This window comes from Cryptomeria japonica, chromosome 3, assembly GCF_030272615.1.
Source record: "Cryptomeria japonica chromosome 3, Sugi_1.0, whole genome shotgun sequence".
Lineage (NCBI taxonomy): Eukaryota > Viridiplantae > Streptophyta > Pinopsida > Cupressales > Cupressaceae > Cryptomeria > Cryptomeria japonica.
In genome coordinates this window covers 890,327,899-890,352,191 of record NC_081407.1, presented here as the reverse complement: position 1 = coordinate 890,352,191, position 24,293 = coordinate 890,327,899, and the positions used below count along the sequence as shown (strand labels likewise).

The window sequence follows — 24,293 nt, the reverse complement described above, 5'->3', positions numbered from 1 at the left end:
CAAAATATTTACAATGCACAAAGAGACCCATATGAGGATGGAGATAAACTATACTAGGCACAAGGGAATCCGTACGTAGTGAAGACTTGGCTGTACGTGGAAGCAATAGGTTTGTACAAGTTGCACTTTGGTTTGTACGTGGTGGAGATTTGCACAGGAAATGCATGAAGGGAAGTTTGCCACGATACCATACAAAGAAGAGAGGAACAAACCGTATGGGCATCACCATCCATACATTGTAGGACCAAGGGAGGAAGCAAAGTCGTACGTACAGGAGGTCACCAAGATATAGAAGCATACCACACAAACAAGAACACTGTATGAAGAAATAGGCTAACGAGGTTGTTGAGCCCTGTGAAAACATACCATCTGAACAAGAACATTGTAGAAAGTAACAAGTTGAGGAGGTCGTCAAGATGTACAAAAACATACTATATGAACAAGAACACCATACAAATAAGTAAGCTAAAAAGTTTGTACACAGGGGGAGTCTAGCCATACGAACTTTACTATACATGAGCAAGTCGTACGTGAGGAAGCGTTACAAGTCATACATAAAGGTGCAACTTGGGCCATACAGGATAGAACCTGTTGGACGTTGTTGGAGATTTCTGTTAGTGTGCTGCAAATATGTGCTTTAGTGATATCTAAGAGATGTGTCGTAATTGATGTCAACATATTTCTCTGTCTGTGATAGTGTTGTAGTGTGCTCAATTTTGAGTTTGTTCGGATTAAAGGGTTTGTAAAGGATTGTGTATAAATGTTTTATTGCAATTTTTAGACGTCCAGATGAAGATTTGAGTGAGTTATGGATATCTATGTTGTGGCCGGTTTTTTTGTTATTCAGTGATTCCAGAGCGTCAGTATTTTGATCTACATTGCTCCACATTGCAATATCTTGATTTGCAGATTTGGAGAAGTATTTGGGAAGTTCATGTGTATCTTCAATTCAAGTGGTTCGTGGTTTAGAGCTCCACAAGTGATTTTTCCAGGTTGGCAGTCGTTGCAGTTAGTGTTCTTGAAGTTCGGTATAATGATGATGTGATTCTAGTAATTTGAGTTGTTGCGGTGGTAATTCATGATGCTTGTCGATATGTGTGGATCGTGTGCCTTTTTTGTTGGTGGTATACATTGATTGTTGTGCGCGTGATTGATGATTATCTCTGATGTGTTAGTGTTCTTCATTGTTTTGGCCGATCAGATGCATGTAGCCTGTTGCGGATGTTTGATGCATAATTCTCGGAGGTGTTTCGCATTCGAGGCATGTGATATGGGTCTGTGCTATGTCTTAGCCGACATTGCTTGTTCCGCATTTGATTTTGTAGTGTGTGTGGTTATATTTTTGTAATTAGGTGATGTGTGTTGAGCCGACCTTGATGATCTTGCCAAGGTTGATGTCATGTATAAATGAATGTAATATCTTTGTAATTGAGTGTGCCATAGATGAGTTTATGAGTGAATAATGTATTAATCTTTCGGAGACAGAGAAGAAGTGTGAGGAAGTTGTTATGTGCTTAATCGGAATTGTAACCAGAGATGCTATTCTGTCAGTTCGTGATCTTCCGGATGTGATCCGAACTTGTTTGTAAGATAGTGAGTCTTCCTTGAGTTGTAGCCCTTGTTGTTCTTGTTTTTGAGTAGTGAGCTCTAGGCAGTGTGCCTGAATGCATGTGCATTCCCCATTGTAATATTTCATATACTTCTAAAAGAGTATCATCATATTGTGGGTAGGTTCCCATTGTGGTTTTTTCCTTGACCGGGTTTTTTGTGTCAAAAATCTTGGTGTTATGTGTGTTCATGTTGTGTTGTCGATTCATGCTTTCATGCTTAATAATCGGATCTAAGATTGAGTTTAATTTGTGTAAGTTTTTGTGAGACAACTGATTCACCCCCCTTCAGTTGTTTGCTCGGAATCAGAGCTATTTCGTCAATTGGTATCAGAGCGGGTTCCTCCTGAGAAGCTTAACTGCTTGAGGTTATTTGGGATGGTGTATGAGATTTGATGGTACTAATTACTCTCTTTGGAAGAGCCACATGGAGTGTCATCTCAGATGCATTCGCGAAGCTTATTGGACTATTACAAAGAACAAGTACAATGTTCCTTCTAATGGACTTGTTGTGCTCACACACATCACCTCGTAATTGACAGGGACCCCCCGTTTTGTATGGTCTGCCCACTAGGAGAGAAGCCCGAAGTCTTAGGGCGAATACATGTTACCCTCGCGTCTGTCATCAAAGGCTTCAAAGAACGCAGGAATCAAATTTTTTACAAACACTCCTTGTGGGCCGAAGTCTGAAGAGGGACTCTCAAATCGGCTCATAAGGCCAATTTTAGAAAAGGAGTGAAGATCACGCACTTTGCCCTAAATTTCCGAAAGATATAACATTTTGGAAGTTTGCATTTTGACCCCTCAGCCCGAAATCACTAAAATTCATGATATTTGCTTACAGGCCGAAAAGGGTAAAATACATATCAAATTCACGCAAAGTTGCTTCCTATGCCGAAATGCGAAGTTCAGAAACTTGAAAAATTGTCTAAGAGCCCGAAATTAGAGAGGGTCATTTGGCCGAAAATGCAGTGAAAGATGAAGATCGCGCAATAGAGGCATTTGGCCCGAGAATGATCATAGAGAAAATCATGTTAGAAGCCTAAATCATGAGAAGTCATTCCAAGTCTGAATTCATGCAAAGTCGGCTTACAAGACGAAAAGGACAGAAGACCAAGTTAAATAGCACGATACTAGCATTTAGGCCGAAAATTCTTAAAGCTCACAAAGTCCATTCATAACCTGAAATTGGCTAATAGAGTGAATCTCTCAAATGGTTTGTCCAGGCCGAAAACCTAGAAAACGTCAAACTCTCAAAGCTCTTCAGTAAGCCAAAATGCAAAGGTTTGAAAATCAGCCCCCTATGCCGAAATACTAAACGCCCAAGTTCACATTTCGATTCAATGAGCAGAAAATCATTAAGCTGAAATTGCACCAGTTAGAAAACCCAAATCGTGTCAGAGATTAACAAGGGAAAAATTGTGCCGAATCTCCTTCAAACCCGAAAACCATTCTCATACTCGCAGAACCCTATTGTGAGCCGAAAATAGGAAAGGAAAACGAAATCATGATTTTCATATTGCCTTCTTAACCCAAAGTCATCGACTTAAACTTGGAGAACTAGTTAATAAGCCGAAAAGGTAGAAATAGCAAAAGGGATTAAGTTGCGCGGCTTCTCTAGAAAGTCTGAGAATCATTAAAGAGAAATCGCGTTATTCCCCCATCATGACCGAAAATGACTTAAATCTCAAAATCGCCCTTTCCAAGCCGAAAAGAAAAACTCTCAAAACCAGATCATGAGCCGAAAAAGCTAAAGTTTGAGTAAAATCACGTAAAATGCCAACAATGTCCGAGAATCATTCAAAAAATCAATATCACACAATGTCCTTTGAAAAGCCGAAAATCAATGAAAGAGGGGAATACAAATCGAAGTGCATCATCCATCCGGGAAGGAAACTTTTTATGCTGATTGGAAAATTTCTTCTTGTCCTTCCGAAATGAAGAGGACTTGGACAGAAATTTGGACCTAGGGGCAGCCAACTCCATACTTCTTGATTTCTTGATGGCTTTAGCTAAGGTAGGCGGATCAAATGCTTTGACCCATCCTTTCAAGGGCTCTTCAAGACCTTCTGTGAAAAGAACAACTAGCCTCTTCTTTGAAATGTTGTTGACCATAACTGGGAGGGTGAGATCATATGGTAGGAGGGGATCGTTAGATGTAAACTGCTGAAAGTACTGATTACAATAATGGGCGGCAAGCCAGCCCCTTCCACTTTCTAGTGGGAATAGAAAACTAGAAAGCTTGGCAGTAAACCAGCCAAGGAGAATAAGAGCAAAACCAAGCACGAATAACTCTACCGCAATATTTCAACGGGAGGACTGAACACTTACAACAAAGCTTATCTCAACTGTTTATGCAGCGAGAGGACCATTACAAACAAAATATCACTCTACTGCTTATGCAGGGGGAGGATCATTACAAACAAAATATCATTCTACTTCTTATGCAGCGAGAGGACAGAATTACAAATATCAAATGTAGGCGGCAAGCCAGCCTCTTCCACTTTTCAGCAGGTATGCTTTACAATCCAGAAGTGGTTGATGGTACTACTATTCAACCTTACAATATAGAGAGAATCGATTAGAATAGAAGAACACTGTGTTCACAATGAAAGCTACCTCTAAAACCAACTTCAAACATAAAACAACTGTTGCTGTTCTTAATTCTGAAATTGCATAACACGCAGACCAGCCACTACCGAAAACACCATAATGCTCATAACCAATTCAAATCTACTCAGGATCACACCAAATCAAAAGCAAATGAACTAGATGACGCAAGCAAACATTTCAGAACCTCAAACCTGCAACTTTAGGTCCAAAAACCAGCGGCACACATCCCAAGGCATCTATGGAAAATGGCATTGTAGCTGAAAAGTTCGATGTGCAACATTAAATTCATATCAGCAAAACTTGCAGCTGCAAATTGGTGGACTTCATCACTATAGTGGTAGAAAACATCAGAGAAAATACCTAGAATGAAATGATCAACAGGCAAGGAGGTATATTCGAAAAACTGCTTCAGTCACTTTGCAACCAGGAACACACCAAAACACACCTTTACTCAGAAAACTGAAAATACCACAGCAGAATCCATCACAATGAAGCTCATTCTATTCCTCTGGATGAGAAACAGGCTCTCCCACAGTTAGGTACTATCACACAAGCACGAAACTGCCACAAGCTAGGAAGCACGAAACTTCGAAGTAATAGTCTGGCACAAATTCGGCAGCACTTCATTATAAAAATGTTTAAGATGCTAAATAAGAGACCAAGCTCTCATATTTATAGATTCGGAGACCCCAAATTCACCTCCAAATGGCGTCCAAATTACAACTTCATTTGCATTTCATTTCCCACTCCCTCATGTGTTTGGCGTCCAACTCCTAGGCAAAAAGTTCAAACTTTTTCCTTGGTGTATAACTTGCAACTTAAAACATGATAAACTCATTAAATATGCCTCCTTAAATCATGCCACTGACTTAGGGAAAATCTAATATTTCTAGGTGCAAAGTATATTCCATAAGTCGTCCAAAATTCATTAAATATTAACTTTAGCATAAAGTAATAATATTTAATAAATCACTAAAAATCAAATACTGATTATGCCAAATTGAAATGATGTATTGAAGTGCTGAAAACCATCAAATTGAGCTGGGTCAGAACTCACAATTGAATTGCTAAAAATAGAACTGCCTGAAATGATATTTACTAAAAATAGTAAGTCTTGAAAATAACTCCAAAAAGACTGTTCTTCGAACGAGAAACCCAGAAAAATCCAGTAATCATGACAACTGACATCAATTTACTAAAAATAGTAAGTTTTGCAAACTCCCCTGAACTGATTGCATGTCATACTAGTATGAAGTTTACAGAAAACCCAAAAGAAAACTTTGATTCATTCTGCCAAACTCCAACTGCTTCCTACTCAAAATCCTATCGGAAGATGGAAACCCTAATTTTGCCAAAAATAGCCTACGGGCCTCCTGAATAGGCTATTCATCACCAGGAGTGATCACTTGCTGGAAGGGGACTTTACAATAACTTCCCAGCTAATTATCATATATTCACTAACTATAAACTAACCTATCATTAATTTATTTAATATATATTAGCATACTTTATTTATCTACAAAACAATCTAACCTATAATATAGTTGTTGATGTAATATAAGACCAACTTCCCCCCCTTATTACATGAATCCAAACAAAGGCGAAATATTGCAAGGACTAAACACAACGACTCTTTTGGAAACTTTGATGAAGCATATCAACTAATTCTCTTCGTTCACTCATGAAACACCAAAATAAACACATCAACAAATATCTTGACTATCAAACTTGCAAAAAACCAATGAATTGAGACATACTCAATTAGTCACAACTGCACTACTCTTTCTATGAATCGAGACAATCTCCATTATCCACAAGAAATGAAGCCAACCATTGTGAAATTGGAAACATTCTTCTAGGTCGGCCCAAACAAAATATAAATAATTTTTTATTTATTTAGGAGATCCTTTGACATGTGGGAACCAACATCAAGAGGGGATCAGCCTACAAAGTAAATACTATTTATTTATTTTGACATTTGAATCACCTAGGTTGGCCAGCAAAAAGGAGCATCGTTCGGCCTACATAGATAAATATAAAGTTATCTATTAAATGCACATCAAAGTCTAGTTTTGGGTACCAAAAGTGATTCCTTCATTTCTTGATAAAGTTTTTTTGACGTAGTCGGCCATGACTATGATTTGCTTCAGCAATTAGATGTCTTATGATAGTGATTAGATTTTGATTGCTTATCTTAAGCTTCTCCTTTGACATTGATGACAATATGTCCAACAAAATTAAATGGTTTTTGAGGATGATATTGTAGTGACTAAAGTACAAAAGGAAATTCAAAAGAGGTCACTTTAGGGTTTTTGGGAAAATAGAAGGAAAAGAAATTAAATTAAATATTTTTCCTCAAAATAATTTATAAGAGTGTTGAAAAAGAAAGAGGAGGCATTCTGAACTTTTTTATCAAATCATATTTTCTCTGTTAGATTGAACTTCGTTTATCTCAAATGCCTTAGACGAAACCCTAATGTAAGATTGGTTGTGGGAGTGAAATATCTTCCCTAGCTAATACGAAATGGTTGCTATTTGTTCTTAATGCAGGAATTATTTCTTGGTGGGATTCACATGGAATTGATACTTGAGATGTTGTTGAAGAAAGAGGAAATTTGTATTGCATTTCATATCTTTTTGGGAACATGGGGCTATAGGGAACAAATTTAGAGAGATTTGTAATCAAATTTAAACTTGTAAGTAAATAATTTTTTTATGTAGGTCGATCTATTTTTATGTAGTGTGCTTAGCAAATGGGTCATCTCCATTGAAAGAAATCCTGGAATAGTAATTTGGGTTGTCATCATATATGAAAACGCCATGGTTTGAAAATGGATTACTTTTTATATATTCTAAGTTGACACTATATTAGCTGTGCCATTTTGTGCATGAAACATTAACATGTAGTATGAATGAGAATGTAATGAAACTTTGTAGAGCTTCAAGTATGTTAGTCACCCTCATGTGAAATTAAATTAAATTTATGTTTTCTGCTATATAGGTTTTAGAAACTTAGATTTATTTGGTACTTTCCATGAAGATTTTAAATTAAAATCTCTGTTAGGATAAGGAAAATTCAAATTGTGATTGACAAATGTTTATCTTTGATGGTTGTTCTTGTTTATTTTATTTTCAACAGAAAACATTTTATTCCTTAATGGAGTAATTTGAAACATTTTATTGGATGTTAAGGCTGTGATATTTGGCACCTGTTTTTGGTAGGATAGGTTTGAAACCATTTAGCCATATTTGTTTGCTATACTAATGGGATTTCCTTAACAGGGTCGGCTTCCATTTATGGAGCCCAAGCGCAGGAGGATAGAGAATGCATTAATTCCACAACAGTGTTATAAAAGGGTGAAATGTGTTGTGGGTATGAAGCATTGCAACTTGAAAAATGTGTTTTCTGTTGGTATTTGATAATAGGGTGTCTTCTGATTTTTTATTATCAATAATTTCTTTATTTTATTATTCGTCATCCTATTGGATGATTGCGCCTCTTGCTACCTTTAAAGATGAGTAAGGTGGATTGTAATATATTCTTCATATGGCCATGGTGTTTGTTTTCAGGGAATGTTGAATTATCTTTAGGCATCATCTCAGAATATTTTATAATACAAAACAACTGTGCATGGTTGTTGAATAGTTGTATGTGAATAACTGCTATAAATTCATCACTTTATCATAATGTCACTGGGAGTAGGAGCTAAGATACTGATTTAATGGTAATATATTTTGGAATGAGTGCAGAGACGGATGCTGGATTTGTACCAACAACTTCTAAAGTGAGTCCTAGATATTCTTAAATTGTATTTGTGAACTAAACTTTTAGCTTTAGATGCAGAGATTTGACTTACCCGAATAATTGTCTAGTTCTTTTGCTTTGGTGTAGAGAGGAAGCAATACTTTATGTAGTCTTTTTGTTTTGATAGTGAATAATGTATAATAGAAGACAATTATTTCTATCAACTTTGCATATATATTAGTTCACAATTTTGAATAGAGACCACAAAATTCCATATTCAAGAAGGCATCCAAAATAACATTGCATCAATAGGGATCTGTCATTAAAGTAACTCGTATGCTTTTTTGTAGTTACAGTTTTAATTTTATTCTGTTCTGAATTCTGTTAAAGTGAAGTAAAATTTTATTTTCTGTTTCCAGCTTGTTTCTCTTGTATTTTGGACCTTAACAGATAAGTGTGACTGGATTTTATGAGATGATGAATAAAGAGTTTGTGGCAATGGGCAAAGCGGTTTTACTCTTGCAGCGTAGGATTGTCTAGAGATTATTCATTGCAATGCTTAAGGAAACCAATTGATGAACTGATCATGCTGCCTAAATCATTGCAATTTATAATTTACAAGTAGAAGTATGGTTGAATAATTGAATTGATTGACATATCTTAATGGGAACACTTTAAATATCACCAGATATGAATTCAATGGAATGGAAAGAACCGCCGTGAATATTTTTAGTTTTACTTTTTATGATAATATATACAGGAAAAGCTAATTTGGAAAAGCTAAAAGACACATGTTGAGAATTATAATGGACCTGTGGATCAAATGAAACAAGACCTTCCAGATATCTTGCCCTTTTATGTTTGTTGACCTCTATAATTGACCAGTGAGACATCCTGTATGTTATTACTGTGTGGAAAATGGTCAATAGCTGGTTTGAAGATGGGCTAGTGGAAAGTTAGATATAAAAATTTTTAGTGCTGAATGATTTGAATCTGTAAATTAAATGGATTGGAATCTGGATAATAATTCTTTCTACACATTAGTTGAGGATATCTCAAACATTGTTGGTACGTTCCTTTTGCAGACTGACCTTGCACACAAGAACCAATTCACTATTGCATTAAGGAATCTTGGGCACAAGCCTGATGCTAGCTCTCCAAGTAGGTAGCTTACTGTAAGCTATTATTTTTATTTTGCTGACCTTTTAGCTTGTTTATTAAACTGAGAGGTGTTTTATTTTTGTGATTTTAGAGTTATGCATCAAGAACTCTGTTAAGTTAAACATTATTATTTTTTATGTGGTTCTTTTTCAGTGATACATGTTGATATAAAGAAAGATGGTAAGCGACTGTCAGTTAATCAACTGGATAAGGAATATGAAAACTGGCTAAAAGCAATGCACGACAGTTATGATGAAGAGGCAGAATATTGTGATGACGAGGTGGTGTGGATTTTAAATCCTAGCAATGGGAAGGATCTTGGGATCTCACACAAAGGTAAGATGCATTTATGTATTGAACGTTGGTTCTTTATGTCATTGTCTGCATAGATATCACAAATCTTTCTGTATATTTAAAATACTGCATTAGGGATTTAAAAATACTTTTTGTTCCAAGAAGTGATCACAGAATTCTGTGTGGACTGTCATGATTTGATGGAAGCAAGTCACTCTAAATTTTCCCCAATATGATAATATGCCTTGATAGAAAGTGAAGTACAACTTTCGATGTGTATGATTTGATGGAAGTGAGTTACTCTAAAACATCCCCAATATGAGAATATGCCTTGTAGAAGTGAAGTGCATCTTTGGATGTGTCTAGGAGAACTTGGTTCAACTTTTTTTCCAAAACTGGTAATAAATTTTTTGGTAAGTATCTGAGTAGTGATAATCTAACAGATGCAAAATATTTTATTCTTTAGTGTTACGAGTGCTTAGGCAGATAAGAATAAAGGGACAATTATGGAAGACTGGGCAAAGAATAAAGATTGCTAAAGGAGCTACTGGTGGGAAGAATTTTTATGCAACTTTAGAGTATTTCTTGTGTGTGGGTTCAGATGGTGATCCAGGTATGATCAATAATTATAAATGTATTTCATTTTTAATATATCTAATAGAAGACTATCAGATGATATCTTTGTGTACCAAACTTCATATTTAAATGAATATGGATAGGATACAAAAAGAATAGTCAGTTTTATTTTTTGTTAGCTGGAGTCTGCAACATCTAAAACCATTATGTGGCATTGCAGGTGAAGCTCGAATGACTTGCAGGTTCTTATCCTGTTCTATGAAACCATTCATTTCACTAGCATGTAGCACATACAATTAAGTACTAATGTTATTGTACATGATTATGTAATGTGCAGGCCTATGGAATGCCCTGAAGAAGCTGGAAGCAGACTAATGTTAACCAAAGGAAATGGAAGCTTTGAACTTGGGATTTCGAAATCTCTTCCTCTGGAATTGATATCATCTGGAAAGGTAAGTGGTTGTTATCTTATTTTGCATAGGTGACAATTCTGCAAAACATTCAATAATTTGTCCGAAACGATATACATCGTCTGTATGAGACAGTAAAATATTTGTCTTCTAATTTGCATGTCATACAATGATTCTTATTATCTGATTTCCGTTGGCTATAGTGTCAGGCTGTGGATGATAAAACATGGACTAATCAGCTTCAGAAAAAGACGCTAAAGGCTCCCGCATCTATTGACATATTAAATACTGAACAAGTACATATATTTGATGTTGATAAGGTGAGTGATAATTTTTTAGTCAACTACTATTACAAGAAAGTGGTTAGGTATGATGTGGCTGAAATTTCTGATAATATAAGGCCTTATTTTGTTTGTTCTCATTGTAGCCAAAGTCATAATGGTTCTAATTTATGGGATACTAGTGATGCTTTACGTAAGTTCCAATGGGTGTTGCACTGATTAGTAGGTTCCTTTCAACATTTATATAGTTAGAAAGAGGCAATGTGATGCAATGACAATATATTGTGATATAGACGTCATCTAAATTATAAATGACATTAGAATGTTTCAAGTGTTTGTAATTTTTGGTCTGGCCTGTTTGTTTGTTTCAGGGATTTCCCGAAGAAGTAACAGTTCAAGCAGGTTTTGATTTACCAAAAGAAATTATTGCTGTTGTAAGACCGCGTTCTTTTACTAAAGATAATATGGATAAAAGTTTAGATTGTACAGATCAAAAATATATTGTCAAGGAAAGCAGGGAAATGAAGATGGATATTAAAGATGTCAGAGAATATGAATGTGCTCGAGAAAGTTCAGCTGGAAATGATGTGAAGTATACAATGCAAACAAAGGCCTCTTCTCGAAAAAGAGTCAATGGTTTGTATTGTTTCTCAATGGAAGGATACAATTTGTTGAAAATGTTCACAAAAGCAGGGCGATACAAATTTATATTTTCATTGGTAGGTTTTTGTTTCTAATCATTTAATATCTTGATTGCAGAATTTTGTAAATTATTTTTAATTTAATTTAAAAAATGAGGAAGAGAGATGCACCTTATCATATTTGGGTATATCTTCTGCTTTCATATATAAGGATTCTTTGCTCATCTTGTTCTATCTACCTGAATTGTGATTAAATGGTATGTTGCCTGAAGGTAGATAGTTGTTGGCCATTTCTTGTTAGTATCTTATGCATGGCTTTTCTAATTGATCAATGTATATTAAGTACTTGTGAGTCTCTGTACATCACTAGAAGAAATATAAGTAGAACCAAGAAATATCTCCTAGGCCACCTGTAACATGTAAGGATATTTTGGCATGAAAAGGCCTGAACCAATGTATACAAACCTTTTCGAACAAATGACTTCACATGCATGTATGCTTTTGTTGGTGGTCCCCTTTTCCTGTGGTTTGGAGCTGAGGGAATAACATTCATTTTTATTAGCAAAGCTTTGGAACTATGACAAACAGTAGTTTGAACACGAACATTATTATAAAATCATGCAAAATTCAAATGTATTTTAAAAATTAATTGTAATGTCGTAAATTGTAATTGAATTAACGTAATTGATAAAAATATGATAATATCATCTTTTAACTCGAATGTGCAAATTCTGTTTTCGATTAAAAAAAGAAAAACATTGCAAAAAGATTGATTCAAGTAAGTGTAAATTAATGAAATTTTAATGAATTAACAAATTTAGACAAGCTGAATCAATTCAATTAAACAAACTATGTACATTTGGGAAGCTAAAAAAATTAAAAATCATTTACAAATTCAAACATTAAGCATTCTAAAGCTAATTGAAATTTTCTGGCAAGTTAACCTTAATTAAATATAATATAGCCATAAAGTCAATGATTTTAGATAACTTAATTTAAAATGAGTTATACCCTTAATGCATCGCAGTTAGCCTACGGGAATTAAAATAGGCTAAGGTTCTCCATGAATTGATGATGCCTATGAAAGGGACATTACAGTGCTTCTCTTGTATCAAAAGATGTTCTACTAGTTAGTAAAATGCATGCTTGTACATGGTGTATCCTAGTGTATGACATGGTTTTAAACCAATAGTCTAGCTTCTGTTGTTTCTAGATTTCTTTTGTTGTAAATATTTAAATGCAATACTATGTTATTATTGTAATTTTGCATCTGAAGTTCCCTTGCTTGGTGGATGTACTAAAAAATGCTTCTGTATATTTTTCAAGTTGTATGATTTGTGAGCATGAGACATGTTAGTGCCTTTTTGAAATCACTATTATCTATAAGGATGCTCAATATTCAGAAAACAATTTCTTAATCAAATGAAGTTTGTTTGGTCAATGCATTAAATTGCATATATCAATGTTATTCTATAATTATGGTCAATTGTTTCCATTTTAGGTTGATGGTTCACATGCAAATCCATTGTACAGAGAAATAGATTTGTGTGTACAGGCATCAGACAATGTTGGTCATTGGAAATTAAGTAACCAACTGTCAGATCTAGCGAGTGGCAAATTGGAGCGACTTATTGCAAGGTAAGGAAACTTTGCTTCAAATGTACAACCTGTTTCTGTATGTTCGTATTTTTACATCTGTGGTGGGTAACCTTTGAATGTATTATGAATGATGATGATCGAAATTTGTATGGGTGGCATATCAAGAACTGTGTATTGTATGTTCAATTGTGTCTTAGCACATTTGGACTATATAGGAGTGCTTTCCTTTCTTTCTTGGATAAAAAGGGTATCAAATAGAATCTATTGTTTATTGTTTGTTGTTTATTATTGTTAAATGCCATTTTAAATACTTTCTATATAGATTATTGTGTGTTGCAAACTTGCAATGCACAACCTTCAGTTGTACTAATGCTTTTAGAATACGTTATTGGCCTTGAAGATACATCTTTCTATATTGGGGAGCATGCCTTCTAGAGTAATTTTCTTGCTTTGTGATATGTGATTTCATCATACATATTGAATTTCCGAATATTGAACAATGCAAGTGCACATACAAATTGATTAAGTTAAAATATAAACATGAAAACTTTTGTAAATTAACTAAAGAAAATAATGCAAAGCCATGATGCACCACTTCATTTAGACCTGCAATACAAAGATAAAAGCTATTCAATGTACCTCAACACACATATTAAGACATCTCAATGCACCTTTAAAAGAAAAATAGGTGTAATGAATTGCACTGAATGAATAATGAATATTGTATAACAACATTAGGTGATTTGTAATTTTAGAAATAGGTACGTGTGAAAATTACTAGCAAGAAATTTAAATGCAAAAGTGCATGTATTTATAATATTTATAGAGTTATTGTATGGAAATATATAAAATAACTAATTGTAATTTCTAATTTGAAAATATCTGATTGTTTGAAGTGCAGTTTTTTATTAGAAAATATTATTCATTAAAATTAAGTACTAAACTTCAACAAACTCTCATTGAAATTATTATGAACTGTTCAAAAGTCACATTTCTTGACTAGCAACACATCTCTTGTTTGACAAGAGATCTAAAAATAGTATATTTTAGGTGATATATAGTTAATAACAAAAAAAGCTAAAAATGGCATGGTCTCTTTGTACTAAAAATAAAGATTTCTATGATAGCATGAGATAAAAATAACTCTAGCTAAAAATAGCAGATCCTTAAATATGCTCTTTCATTTGAAAAATGTGATTGCTAAAAGTAGTGTGAGTTATTTTTTAGGGCGTTCCAAAATAGGATTTTGGATAGGGAGCTTTGGATGACTTTGATGCTTCTGCTTGTTTTCTTTTAATTATGGCTAACCCTCTAAAGAGATCCAAAACTTTGAAAACTTCACTTTGATGTTTTGGATCCCTTTGATAGATATTTGCTTGTACTTTACACATTCATCAATATGCTATAAAGCAAAATTTGAACTTGCACTTTTGATATTTTTTGTATAGGTGTTGACCTGATCATTAGGTGTGCACTTGATAACATAGCTTTTGAAATTTGAAAAATCTCTTTGGTGATGTGGACACTTCCATATTTCGTGTGAAATTGTACAATAACTCCTTAATATTTGAATTTTCTTTTCTACAAGTGCACACTTCATGCTACCACATGCATTTGATGATTAGGTTTTCAAATTTTCATGTGAGCTACATTTTTATTTTGTTGAGGTGTACAACTACACCCTCTCGGAACACCTGATAATTGGATTTGAATAGTTTTTTTTTGAGGTCCAGAATGCAGCCTCTCACATACCCAAACATTGGTTTCGGATCTTTGTATTTGAAATTTGAGTTTTCCTTCATGAGGTGTGCCCTTGCCCCATAGGTGTGAAGTTGATAACAAGGCTTTTTGAATGTTGAACTTTTCCTTTTGTGAGGTGCACCCATGCCTTGCAAGTATGCACCTTTGTATAGATTTTTTACCATCTTGAAATTGAAGCAAGATTTTCTTTCTAAAAGTGTGCCTCTATGCCCTACGTGATTTGAAATTGGAATATTTTTCTCTTTTGAAGTGTGTGTTTGTGTCTTAGGTGCACGTATTTTACATAATTTATTTTGTTTAAAAATATATTATTGTGAGGCATGTGCCAACGCCCTAGGTTTGTGACTACGAACTGTCCCTAGTATACTCATAAAGGAGACTGCTAATCTCTTTACAAGGTGTGCATTTTGACATTAAGCATGCCCATGTATATATTGAGCAATGTAATGTCCCCTTCTCCTTAGTACGTGGACATTCACGAGGTTGGGCTATAATTGACCCTCGTAGGCAAAGGAGTTGAGTAGGGGGGGTCGATGTGGCGGAGATTGGTGACTTCACATCTTATTTTTATTTGGTCTTTGGTGATATAAGGGGACAACACGTATCATGAGACGTGTGCACTTTAACAATAATGAAATAATATTCTAAAAAGTGCATTTAAATATGAAGTATAATAAAATAATATAAAGTGTACCTACCCTATCTTCTAGAAGGTATCTTATGATGAGTTATGAAAAGAATAAATTGAAGAGGAGAATACATGTTTTGGCATCAGTTGTTTGTTGTCTTCTTGAATTGAGTTGTGCAGCCAAGGGTTGTCCGATGTAATGTCCCTACTAGTTAGAGATCATTAACCTGCAAAACAGATTGTTAGAACACAACAAACATATATATATATATATATATATAAGTAATCTAAATTGCAATCTAACTTTAATACTTAATTAACATAATCATAATTTTCATCTAATAAAAAAGGATACGAATGCCATACGAAAGTATGTCCTTAGGTGGTTGTGAAGCTCGCCTTCTTGGTACCCCTTGGTCCCAAGCCCTCCAGGAAAACGAAGATGAGTTTGAATCCTATCTTGGGTGTAACCTCTTACACCCAAGCCATCCAAGGAAGACCCTTGTCTATTCCTTGCCTTGGGTGATGCCTCCATCATCCATGTCCTCAGAGGGGATCGGCTAGATCCGTCGAGTCTTGACTTGGGTGTAACCTCTTACACCTAAGCCATCCAAGGAAGACCCTTGTCTATTCCTTGCCTTGGGTGATGCCTCCATCATCCAAGTCCTCAAAGGGAATCGGCCAGATCCGTCTCTTCTTGGTTGAGTGTTAATCAACCAAGCCATACATATGCATATCAGTTTTCAGTATATATACTGCCCTAGGAATTATCATAATCCCTCCATTAGACTAAGGGAGTTTCCTCCCTATAGCCTTCATCATGTAATCACATTTATATTACCTTTCACAACTTGTTACTATTTTCCGTTCCTTAATCTACATTTACATATTCCTAGTATTCCATAATATATATTCCGAAAACTATCCATTAACATATATTCGTGAATATCCATTATCATATATTCACAATTATAATAACTATTCCTAACCATTCATTAATATGTATTTATTACATATATCTACACCTATTCATTAACATATGCCTATACCTATTCAGTAACATATTTACACATATTCATTAACATATAAAAGACCATTCATTATCATATATGTTAAAGTATTCATTACTTATATTCAGTAACATATATATTAAATATGCATTTAATTATAATCATTAACATATACATTAAATATTCATTTATTAACATGTATATTAAAATATTTATTCATTAACATATACATTACAATATTCATTACTTACCTGTTAGTAAACTGCAGCAGTGGTTTCTATTTCTACCCTTGCTGTTCGCAGTCTGCTCCTTTCCCAGACTTCCTTCTAAACTCTTTTCCCTGTACACTCCCCTCCCCCTATCCTTGCGCTGACCTCCCTTTTTATATATCCCGTGGAGGGGAAAGGTTGCATCCCTCCACGAGTCCCTTTCCACGCGAAGGGATGTGAGGGTAGTGGTCGCATCACTTCGTGCGGGGTAGGGGGGGTAGTCTTAGTATTAAATATATTTCTTTGTTTTTTAATATTCTTTATGGTATTTTAATCATTTACTTTATAGTACCATTCACTTATAATATCATTTACTTTATAAAACCCATTAACATTTTAACCATTTACTTTATAATACATTCCATTATTAATATATCAAATGTATTACCAATTTAATCATTTGTTTGATAATACTTTTCCTTTATTATTTTATATGTATTAAATCTATTAATATTTTAATTATTTATTAATGTTAACCTTATTTAATTAATCCATATTTAATGATTTATTTCCTCTTAGTATATTAATGTTAACTCCTTCCTTATGATAATCGATATTATTCCTTAATCACTACTAACCATAACTGATGACTATTATCAAACTACCCATCATCTCCACTCAAACCGATATTGCGTAAGTCCCTACTCGTCGTCTTTGAACCTTAGAGGAAAATCGTGAAGTCTCATAAATGAGACAATTTTCTGATTTCATTTATATGATTAAATATAATAACATTAAATAATTACTTAATAATTTCAAATAATCATTTGTTGATAATTAATGTATAATAATAATTATTGTTTTATTTATGCTCTACCTAATGATCAAGGAGGGGACATGACAGTCTGCCCTTCTCGAAATTGCTTGTCCTCAAGCAATCGACATTTTTTCTCAAATTGAATCGTCTCCTAATATACATTAAGTATTCATCATACATGTACGACACATAGATATGAGCAAGACATTAAGCATATACATTGCAAGGCATGAATATACACATGGTCTGAGTCATACACATGAAAATACTTACGTTATAATCATACATATGAATTCACATAAGGTATGAAACACTCATATGAATACGCATAAGCCTATAGGACATGAAGCATACCTACAAATATATGAGCATTTATTCAAGGCATACATATATTTTTAAAGCATATGAAACAAGCGCTCATTGGATAGTTGCAAGTCATGAATCATGGATGTACGTAAGGCACGAAGTACATGTGTCAGGCATAAGGCAATGAATGCATCAAGCACGTAAAGCATGAAACCGTACACTCTATTATACCAAGCAACATTAAACATACATGAGAGATGTCCTCATGGAGTAAACAAGTGTGAGGTAACACAAGTACACATATGAAGGGTATGCTTGGAGTAAGCATACATTTGCCAATCAATTCATATCTTTGGAACTATTCTAGATCAACCAAAGTACAACCACAATGATTTACTTCCCATAGATAAATTGTAATATCCCTTGGCTAATCTGACCCTGTTTCGCTTATTTGAACCCCAAGGAATATTGTCAAACACTTGGCATACAATGTTTGAAGCCGCTGTAGTGAATTCTTTATTTGTCTTCTTTGGGTTTGTAGGCTGCAAATGAAGTTATGGGATCCCCTTTGAGGACTTGGATGATGGAGGCATCACCCAAGGCAAGGAATAGACAAGGGTCTTCCTTGGATGGCTTGGGTACAGGATTCGAACTCATCTTCGTTTTCTTGGAGGGCTTGGGACCAAGGGGTACCAAGAAGGCGAGCTTCACAGCCGCCTAAGGACATACTTTCGTATGGCATTTGTATCCTTTTTTATTAGATGAAAATTTCGATTATGTTAATTAAGTATTAAAGTTAGATTGCAAATTGGATTACTTATATATATATATATATATATATATATATGTTTGTTGTGTTCTAACAATCTGTTTTGCAGGTTAATGATCTCTAACTAGTAGGGACATTACATCTGTAGAATTGGTCTTAACGAACGATACCTCCCTTCGATCCGCATAACTGAGGAGGTGGAAGATCCTCTGAAGGGTTGCTTTGTGAGTGAGGAATATTCAGTTCTTCACATTGAGCTTATGGAGTTTTCATATCAGATTTGAGGAGTTTGCTTCAGACCTTCATATTGCCACGATTTTGTTCTTGGGTCATAGTAGATGCAAGCTTTCATATGTTTGAGGTCAGCGATCTTATCTAAGGAAGAGCCCGATGCTATTTGGTGCATTTTGGAAGTGAATCAAATTAAGTTGCAGCTAGTTATCAGACTGGAGTAGACTTAACCCAACCCACGATCTTGGTTCATTCATCATCATTTGTGCATCGAATTCCACATTGCAGGACAGCGATATCATTTGGGAGGCAAGGCGATTTCTTTTGTGATATCTTTGAAGAGTTTTGGGTGATAGATTTGGCCATATTTGGGTGATCAGAACGGACCTGTGCATCAAGAACCCTTCGATTTGGGTTATAACGTCATGATTTGGCATTGAGACACACCATTGAGTGAAGTGCTTTCCTCTAGGAGTGAGGCCGACCATTTTAGGAGGTGATTTGGAGCACTTTTATGCAGTTCACTTTTACATCTCAGACCTACTACTTGCAGAAGCAGGGGCGGCATTGGACATGGTTCGATCTTGCACATTGGAGGCTCACTGTTAGTGGATATTGCTTGATTCTTCATCGCCTCACTTTAGCGATTTATACCAGGTTCTAAGATAACACATCTTCATTGTATTTCTGAGTAGTTTGCATGTATGTCTTGGCTGTCTTATATCTTCAGACAATCTGAAAATCAGTACTCATTGGCTAAGTGTTTGGAGTCTGGACACTTGTTGAATGAATGTAATGAGCCTATTTGATTCATGAATAGAGTTATAAGGATGTCCCTCATTTAGTCATTGTTATATGATGTTTGCCAACTGTTTGTCTTAATGACAGTCTGCTGTAATCTTTATTTCTGCATACTATACTATGTCATTGAAATCAAATAATAGGAAATAGAGTTGCATCATCATCCTAGATAGTAGTTTTACGTTTTGCAAGTCATCTATTTGTTGAAAGAAAGGGTTCTAATGTCAAGATAAGTCTGAAGTACTTTGAACCAGTTATATGCCAAGTATTTGACGAAATTCTCAAGGGGTCAAAGTCTGAAATTTATATCAGAATTGGCGAGGGCCATTACAAGCAAAGTGTGCCTTCTTGAATGGTGTTCAAATCTTGACATAATCTCAAGAAAATTCTCCTTCACAAAGTGCTCTTATTAATGAGATCCAAAATAAGAAATTATGATTCATAATCCTTAACGAAGTGCAGTTCTATTACATAGGCATGCCTTTCTGTATAAGCTTTAAATCTTTTTTTTGTTTTTTGTCTCTTGTTATGTTGTAGGGTATAAATAATATATTTTTGTGCTATTATAAAACATGTGAAAGTTATTAGGGAGTGTTGACGTGGGAAAGGTCAAACGCTATTCTCTCGGTCAACACAGAATAGAATACTAGGTATCCTATCCTCTCTTCAATAAGGAAATCCCTAATGTGGTTCTAGATGATCAAAGGGGACAACCTCAATGTTCCAACTGTTAGGTTTTGACTGCTCAGGATAACTCAGCGGTAATGTGTTTTGCTGGTAAACATGAGGGGACTTACGAATGTGGCAAGCTAGTTTTCATATGACGATGCTTTGAGTCTCAAACTGGGGAAAATAAAAGAAAAATGGATAGGGTTTAGGGATCCTAAGGACAATGATAGGGTTTAGGGTTATGTAATTTGATTGTCCAATGTTTATCTAACAAACCCGATAAACAACTTCAATAATTAATCATCAAAACCCGATGATGCAATATATTCGATATCAATGCATAAGTAAATTGGTTTACCAAATATGTAAGGCCGATAGGCCATTCACATATTTGGTATTTACTAATCGGCCCTAAAGGATTACTTCTAACGCTACATCATCAACAAGAGAGTCTTTTGAGGTTTGTATCGTCTCCAGTGTTCAGTGGTTAGCAATTTTGGCTTTTGTTTGAGGTCTCGAGGACTCCGTATGCATTACTTACTATTTATAGTAAGTCAGAGTTACATAGAGGGGGACCCTTTCTATTTTTAGTAAGGTAGTTGCAGGTACACTGGATAAAATGGTTAACTTCCGGGTGTAGACAAAATTGAGAAATAATGATTATTTGGGGAGTTGTGATTATTTAATTATTAATAAAGTGAATGCTTTATTAATAATTAATTATAATAAGGCATTTAATGTTATATTATAAAAAGTTAGTAATATTTCATAAAGAAGGGGTCTTTGCATCATAAAAAAGGGGCCAATTGATTATTTAAGTGATGTGCCTAGGCCAAGGGGGTGAAATTAAGTTATTATGCCAACATTGAAGATGTTTAATGAGTTAAAATTGTGCTTTTTAGGAGAAATTCGACCCCCTTCATGGAGAATATATAAATTGCTTGGGAAATCGAACTAAGGCATTATTATTGCATTTTGTCTTCATGACTTTCTCTCTGCAAGCGAAAGCCAAGTTGTCAGTGTGCGATCTACCATTGGAGAACGATCAATCTTCATTGTGTGACCATTTGAGGAAGTGGAATATCTTCTGAATTTGGTATACAGGAGGGCTTCACACAGGAGTCCTAATTGTGCTTAAATTGCAAGGGATTTCTTCAAGTTTACATCGACTGGAGGAGAAGAAAGAATTGAAACATTAGCAGATTCAAAAAAGGAGAATTTGTCATCATTTACAGCTGCTGCAGGCAATATAATTACTTCTCAGCCCAGCCATACTCTTTACCCAGCCGTACCATCTAGGGTTAGTTTGATTTTTGGGAAAAGAAGGATCAAAAAATTCTGAAATAATTTGCATGAGGTTGAGGGGTTTCAAGAAGGGTTATCACAGCATTTGGAAGGCCTGTGGGAAGCAATACAAGGAGAATTGAATCAGTATTTAGCTGCTGCTACATCATTCCCAGATTCATTATATTGCTTGTGTTCTGCATTAGTAGTGATAATAACTACAAGCTATTGTTATCAGAATTATGTATGTATGCATGACGAGTGTTTGTGATGATGACAATCTGCTGCAAGTGAATTTTTGGTTAACTAGGATGCACGCAATATGTTTGTGAAAATGACAGTTGGCTGTTGGTGCACATTTAAATGTAGAATTCCTTATATATGCATTTGAAAAGACCAAAACAAGTTGCATTTGCATCTAGTTCTTTACTCAGACATTGTAGTGATAATTTACAAGCATTTGAACATCATTTGAAACCATTTCAAGCAAGCAAACTCAATCTGAAACAAATGACAGCGAATTAGAGGTTTCATGACAAGTGTTTGACGATATTCCTTGAGCATTTAAATCAGAAATTTTCAATCAGATTTAGCAAGGGATGCTACATTTATTCTTTTATATTTATAATTTTATTTATTATTAAATCCTATTTTGAAAAGTGCACATTACAAGCTGCTCAAGTATTAACCTTTCCATTGCATTATTTCTCTTCTTGAATGATCTGTATTTAATATGTTATGAACTCTAGTTATTCTTCTTGGATGATCTTTATAGTTATTCTACTTTTGTATTTTTCTCAATTCCCTCCAATTCTGCTTGCACCTTTCTGATATATATCTACTTATATCCCCTTCTTATTCTACTTGTCAATCTTCTTGATATAGAATGATATCTCCATATTCCTTGAAGGGACATGAACTTTTAGATTAGATATTTCTAAATAAGACATGTCTTCTATAAACATAGCTCTTTATATAAACAAATTACCTTGTATTTTAATGACACCATTACAAACTTATGTTTTTTTTTTTAACAATAATAGGCCGAGGTCTTAAAAAATTCATTATTGTTAAAATGATCATTTTTACACCTCTATTCAGTGTGGGCACCGGTAGCAAACAATGGAGGAAAGAAAACCTCCGGTTTTGCCTAGATCCCATTAAGGGATCAGAAAACTAATCCTTTATTTACATTTTATGCTTTATACATTTTACATTTGAGCCTGCATGCTACACATTCGTAATTCAGTGTTGCTCTTTTTTTATCAATACATTGTAGTGTACATATATATGTACACGAGATATTTGTCATTGGTATATGTAGATTCTGACTTCATTTTAATTCTTGAGATGTCTTCTTTGAGGCATATAATCCTTGCCCTGGTAAGATCATTCAATATTGTTGGGCCCTATCAGTTCTCTTAATAAGCCCTCCATCTGACCATAATCCATAATCCAACTTGCATCATTTTTTCTCATATTTTCAACTAAGATCTTTGTTAGTAGACCAAATAAGTGGTTATCAGCAAATTGTAATTTTGAAAATATATGTCATTATTTGTTGAGGGAAGGAGTAACAAGAAAGTAGGGTGTAGCAGATGGAGAAAGAGAAAACATAAGCCCAATAAAGCTCTAATAACGTATAAAAGAAAATAACCCCTTATTATGAACGTATTGAAATCAAACACCCCCTTAAATCATTGCAACCTTATTCATCTCTTATCTTGGGGTCAACATGGATTATCTGTTGTCTGTGTGTGTTGATTTCAAGATAAGAGATTACCAAGGCTACAATAACATAAGGGGAGATGAAATCAACCATCTCCTTAAGTTATAATAATCAAATTCGAAATTATAATCCATACTTAGTACAAATAACTATTCTCCAAATTCTGAATTATAATTCCATTTTCTGTTATCTTCATAAGCATGTATCATTAAATATTATTTTTATCTAAAACTAGGGCCATCACATTCATTCTGCCAGAATAAGTGTTAATAATCCATTCTTTTACTTGATTACCAAAGGAGATTAAAAAATGAAATATTTTTGCCTACAATGCCACCTTAAGTTTCACCTCCATATTTATATTGAAATTTTACATGTTAATATATAAATAGACTTCCAGTGGACCTGAGTATATTTATAGTCATATAAATACCAATGGTTAGGCGGTCACGAGTGTGCTCATTTATACCAATGTCAATAGATATAGCAATATCAGTAATATTTATATGACTATAAATATACATATGAAAATGGAGGTCTATGCATATATTACCAAGAGCAATATTTTTAAAAAATTTATTCTTAAAATAATGGTCAATCTAAAACCTCCTACACTGCCCATTTTCATTTAAGAGTGCAAGGAATCTGAAGTAGGTAATGTTAATAGGAATGACTCGTCTGCCCCTAGATTAGCTAATTCATCTGCTCTCATGTTTCCTTCGCTGAAAATATGGTTAACAGTGCAATTGGTTATAGCAGGAAGAATATCTAGTGCGCATCTGAGAAGGGAATTATGTTGCCAATCAGGAGTGCTTTCTTTCCTGAGAGCATTTATTATGTTTGCAGAGTCTCCCTCAATTTCCAGGTTGATGATTTTGAGTTTAATGCATAATTTTAAACCTTCAACTAAAGCAGTCATCTCAGCTTTATTATTTGTTGTTATACCTAAAGGTTTGACAAGGGAGGCAATTTCTTTGCCTTCATCATTATGGATAACACAACCAATCCCAGCATTCCTGGGTTGCCCCGGGAAGCCCCATCAAAGTTGAGCTTAAACCATCCTTGTTGGGGTGGTGACCATTTACATTCCAACCTAGCTTTGGTCTTGTTCAACTGCTGGTTGTTTGCGAAAGTTGGAAGTTTAAGTCCTGG

At 34.6% G+C, this 24,293-nt stretch overlaps 2 protein-coding genes across 6 annotated transcripts in view; one reads left to right on the top strand and one right to left on the bottom strand.

Annotated features, from left to right (window-relative positions):
* LOC131059747 (structural maintenance of chromosomes flexible hinge domain-containing protein GMI1) overlaps positions 1 to 24,293 on the top strand; it is a 411,868-nt gene that overhangs the window by 249,665 nt on the left and 137,910 nt on the right. For all 5 annotated transcript variants that reach the window (XR_009110235.2, XR_009110236.2, XM_057992783.2 and 2 more), the window contains 10 exons: positions 7,503 to 7,593; positions 7,971 to 8,005; positions 9,051 to 9,126; positions 9,280 to 9,462; positions 9,887 to 10,033; positions 10,217 to 10,238; positions 10,334 to 10,448; positions 10,610 to 10,726; positions 11,059 to 11,406; positions 12,830 to 12,966. Coding sequence is in view for 3 of the 5 variants with exons in the window: in XM_057992783.2 (XP_057848766.2) it covers positions 7,503 to 7,593; positions 7,971 to 8,005; positions 9,051 to 9,126; positions 9,280 to 9,462; positions 9,887 to 10,033; positions 10,217 to 10,238; positions 10,334 to 10,448; positions 10,610 to 10,726; positions 11,059 to 11,406; positions 12,830 to 12,966 (1,271 nt within the window). In the remaining 2 variants the exon portion in view is untranslated. The remainder of the gene's footprint in view (positions 1 to 7,502; positions 7,594 to 7,970; positions 8,006 to 9,050; positions 9,127 to 9,279; positions 9,463 to 9,886; positions 10,034 to 10,216; positions 10,239 to 10,333; positions 10,449 to 10,609; positions 10,727 to 11,058; positions 11,407 to 12,829; positions 12,967 to 24,293) is intronic.
* LOC131059750 (uncharacterized) overlaps positions 11,499 to 24,293 on the bottom strand; it is a 119,568-nt gene continuing 106,773 nt past the window's right edge. The window contains exons 3-4 of the mRNA XM_057992789.2: positions 11,794 to 11,862; positions 11,499 to 11,594 (exon numbers count right to left, since the gene is read on the bottom strand). Of these exons, the coding sequence (XP_057848772.2) occupies positions 11,812 to 11,862 (51 nt within the window). The 3' untranslated portion in view covers positions 11,499 to 11,594; positions 11,794 to 11,811. The remainder of the gene's footprint in view (positions 11,595 to 11,793; positions 11,863 to 24,293) is intronic.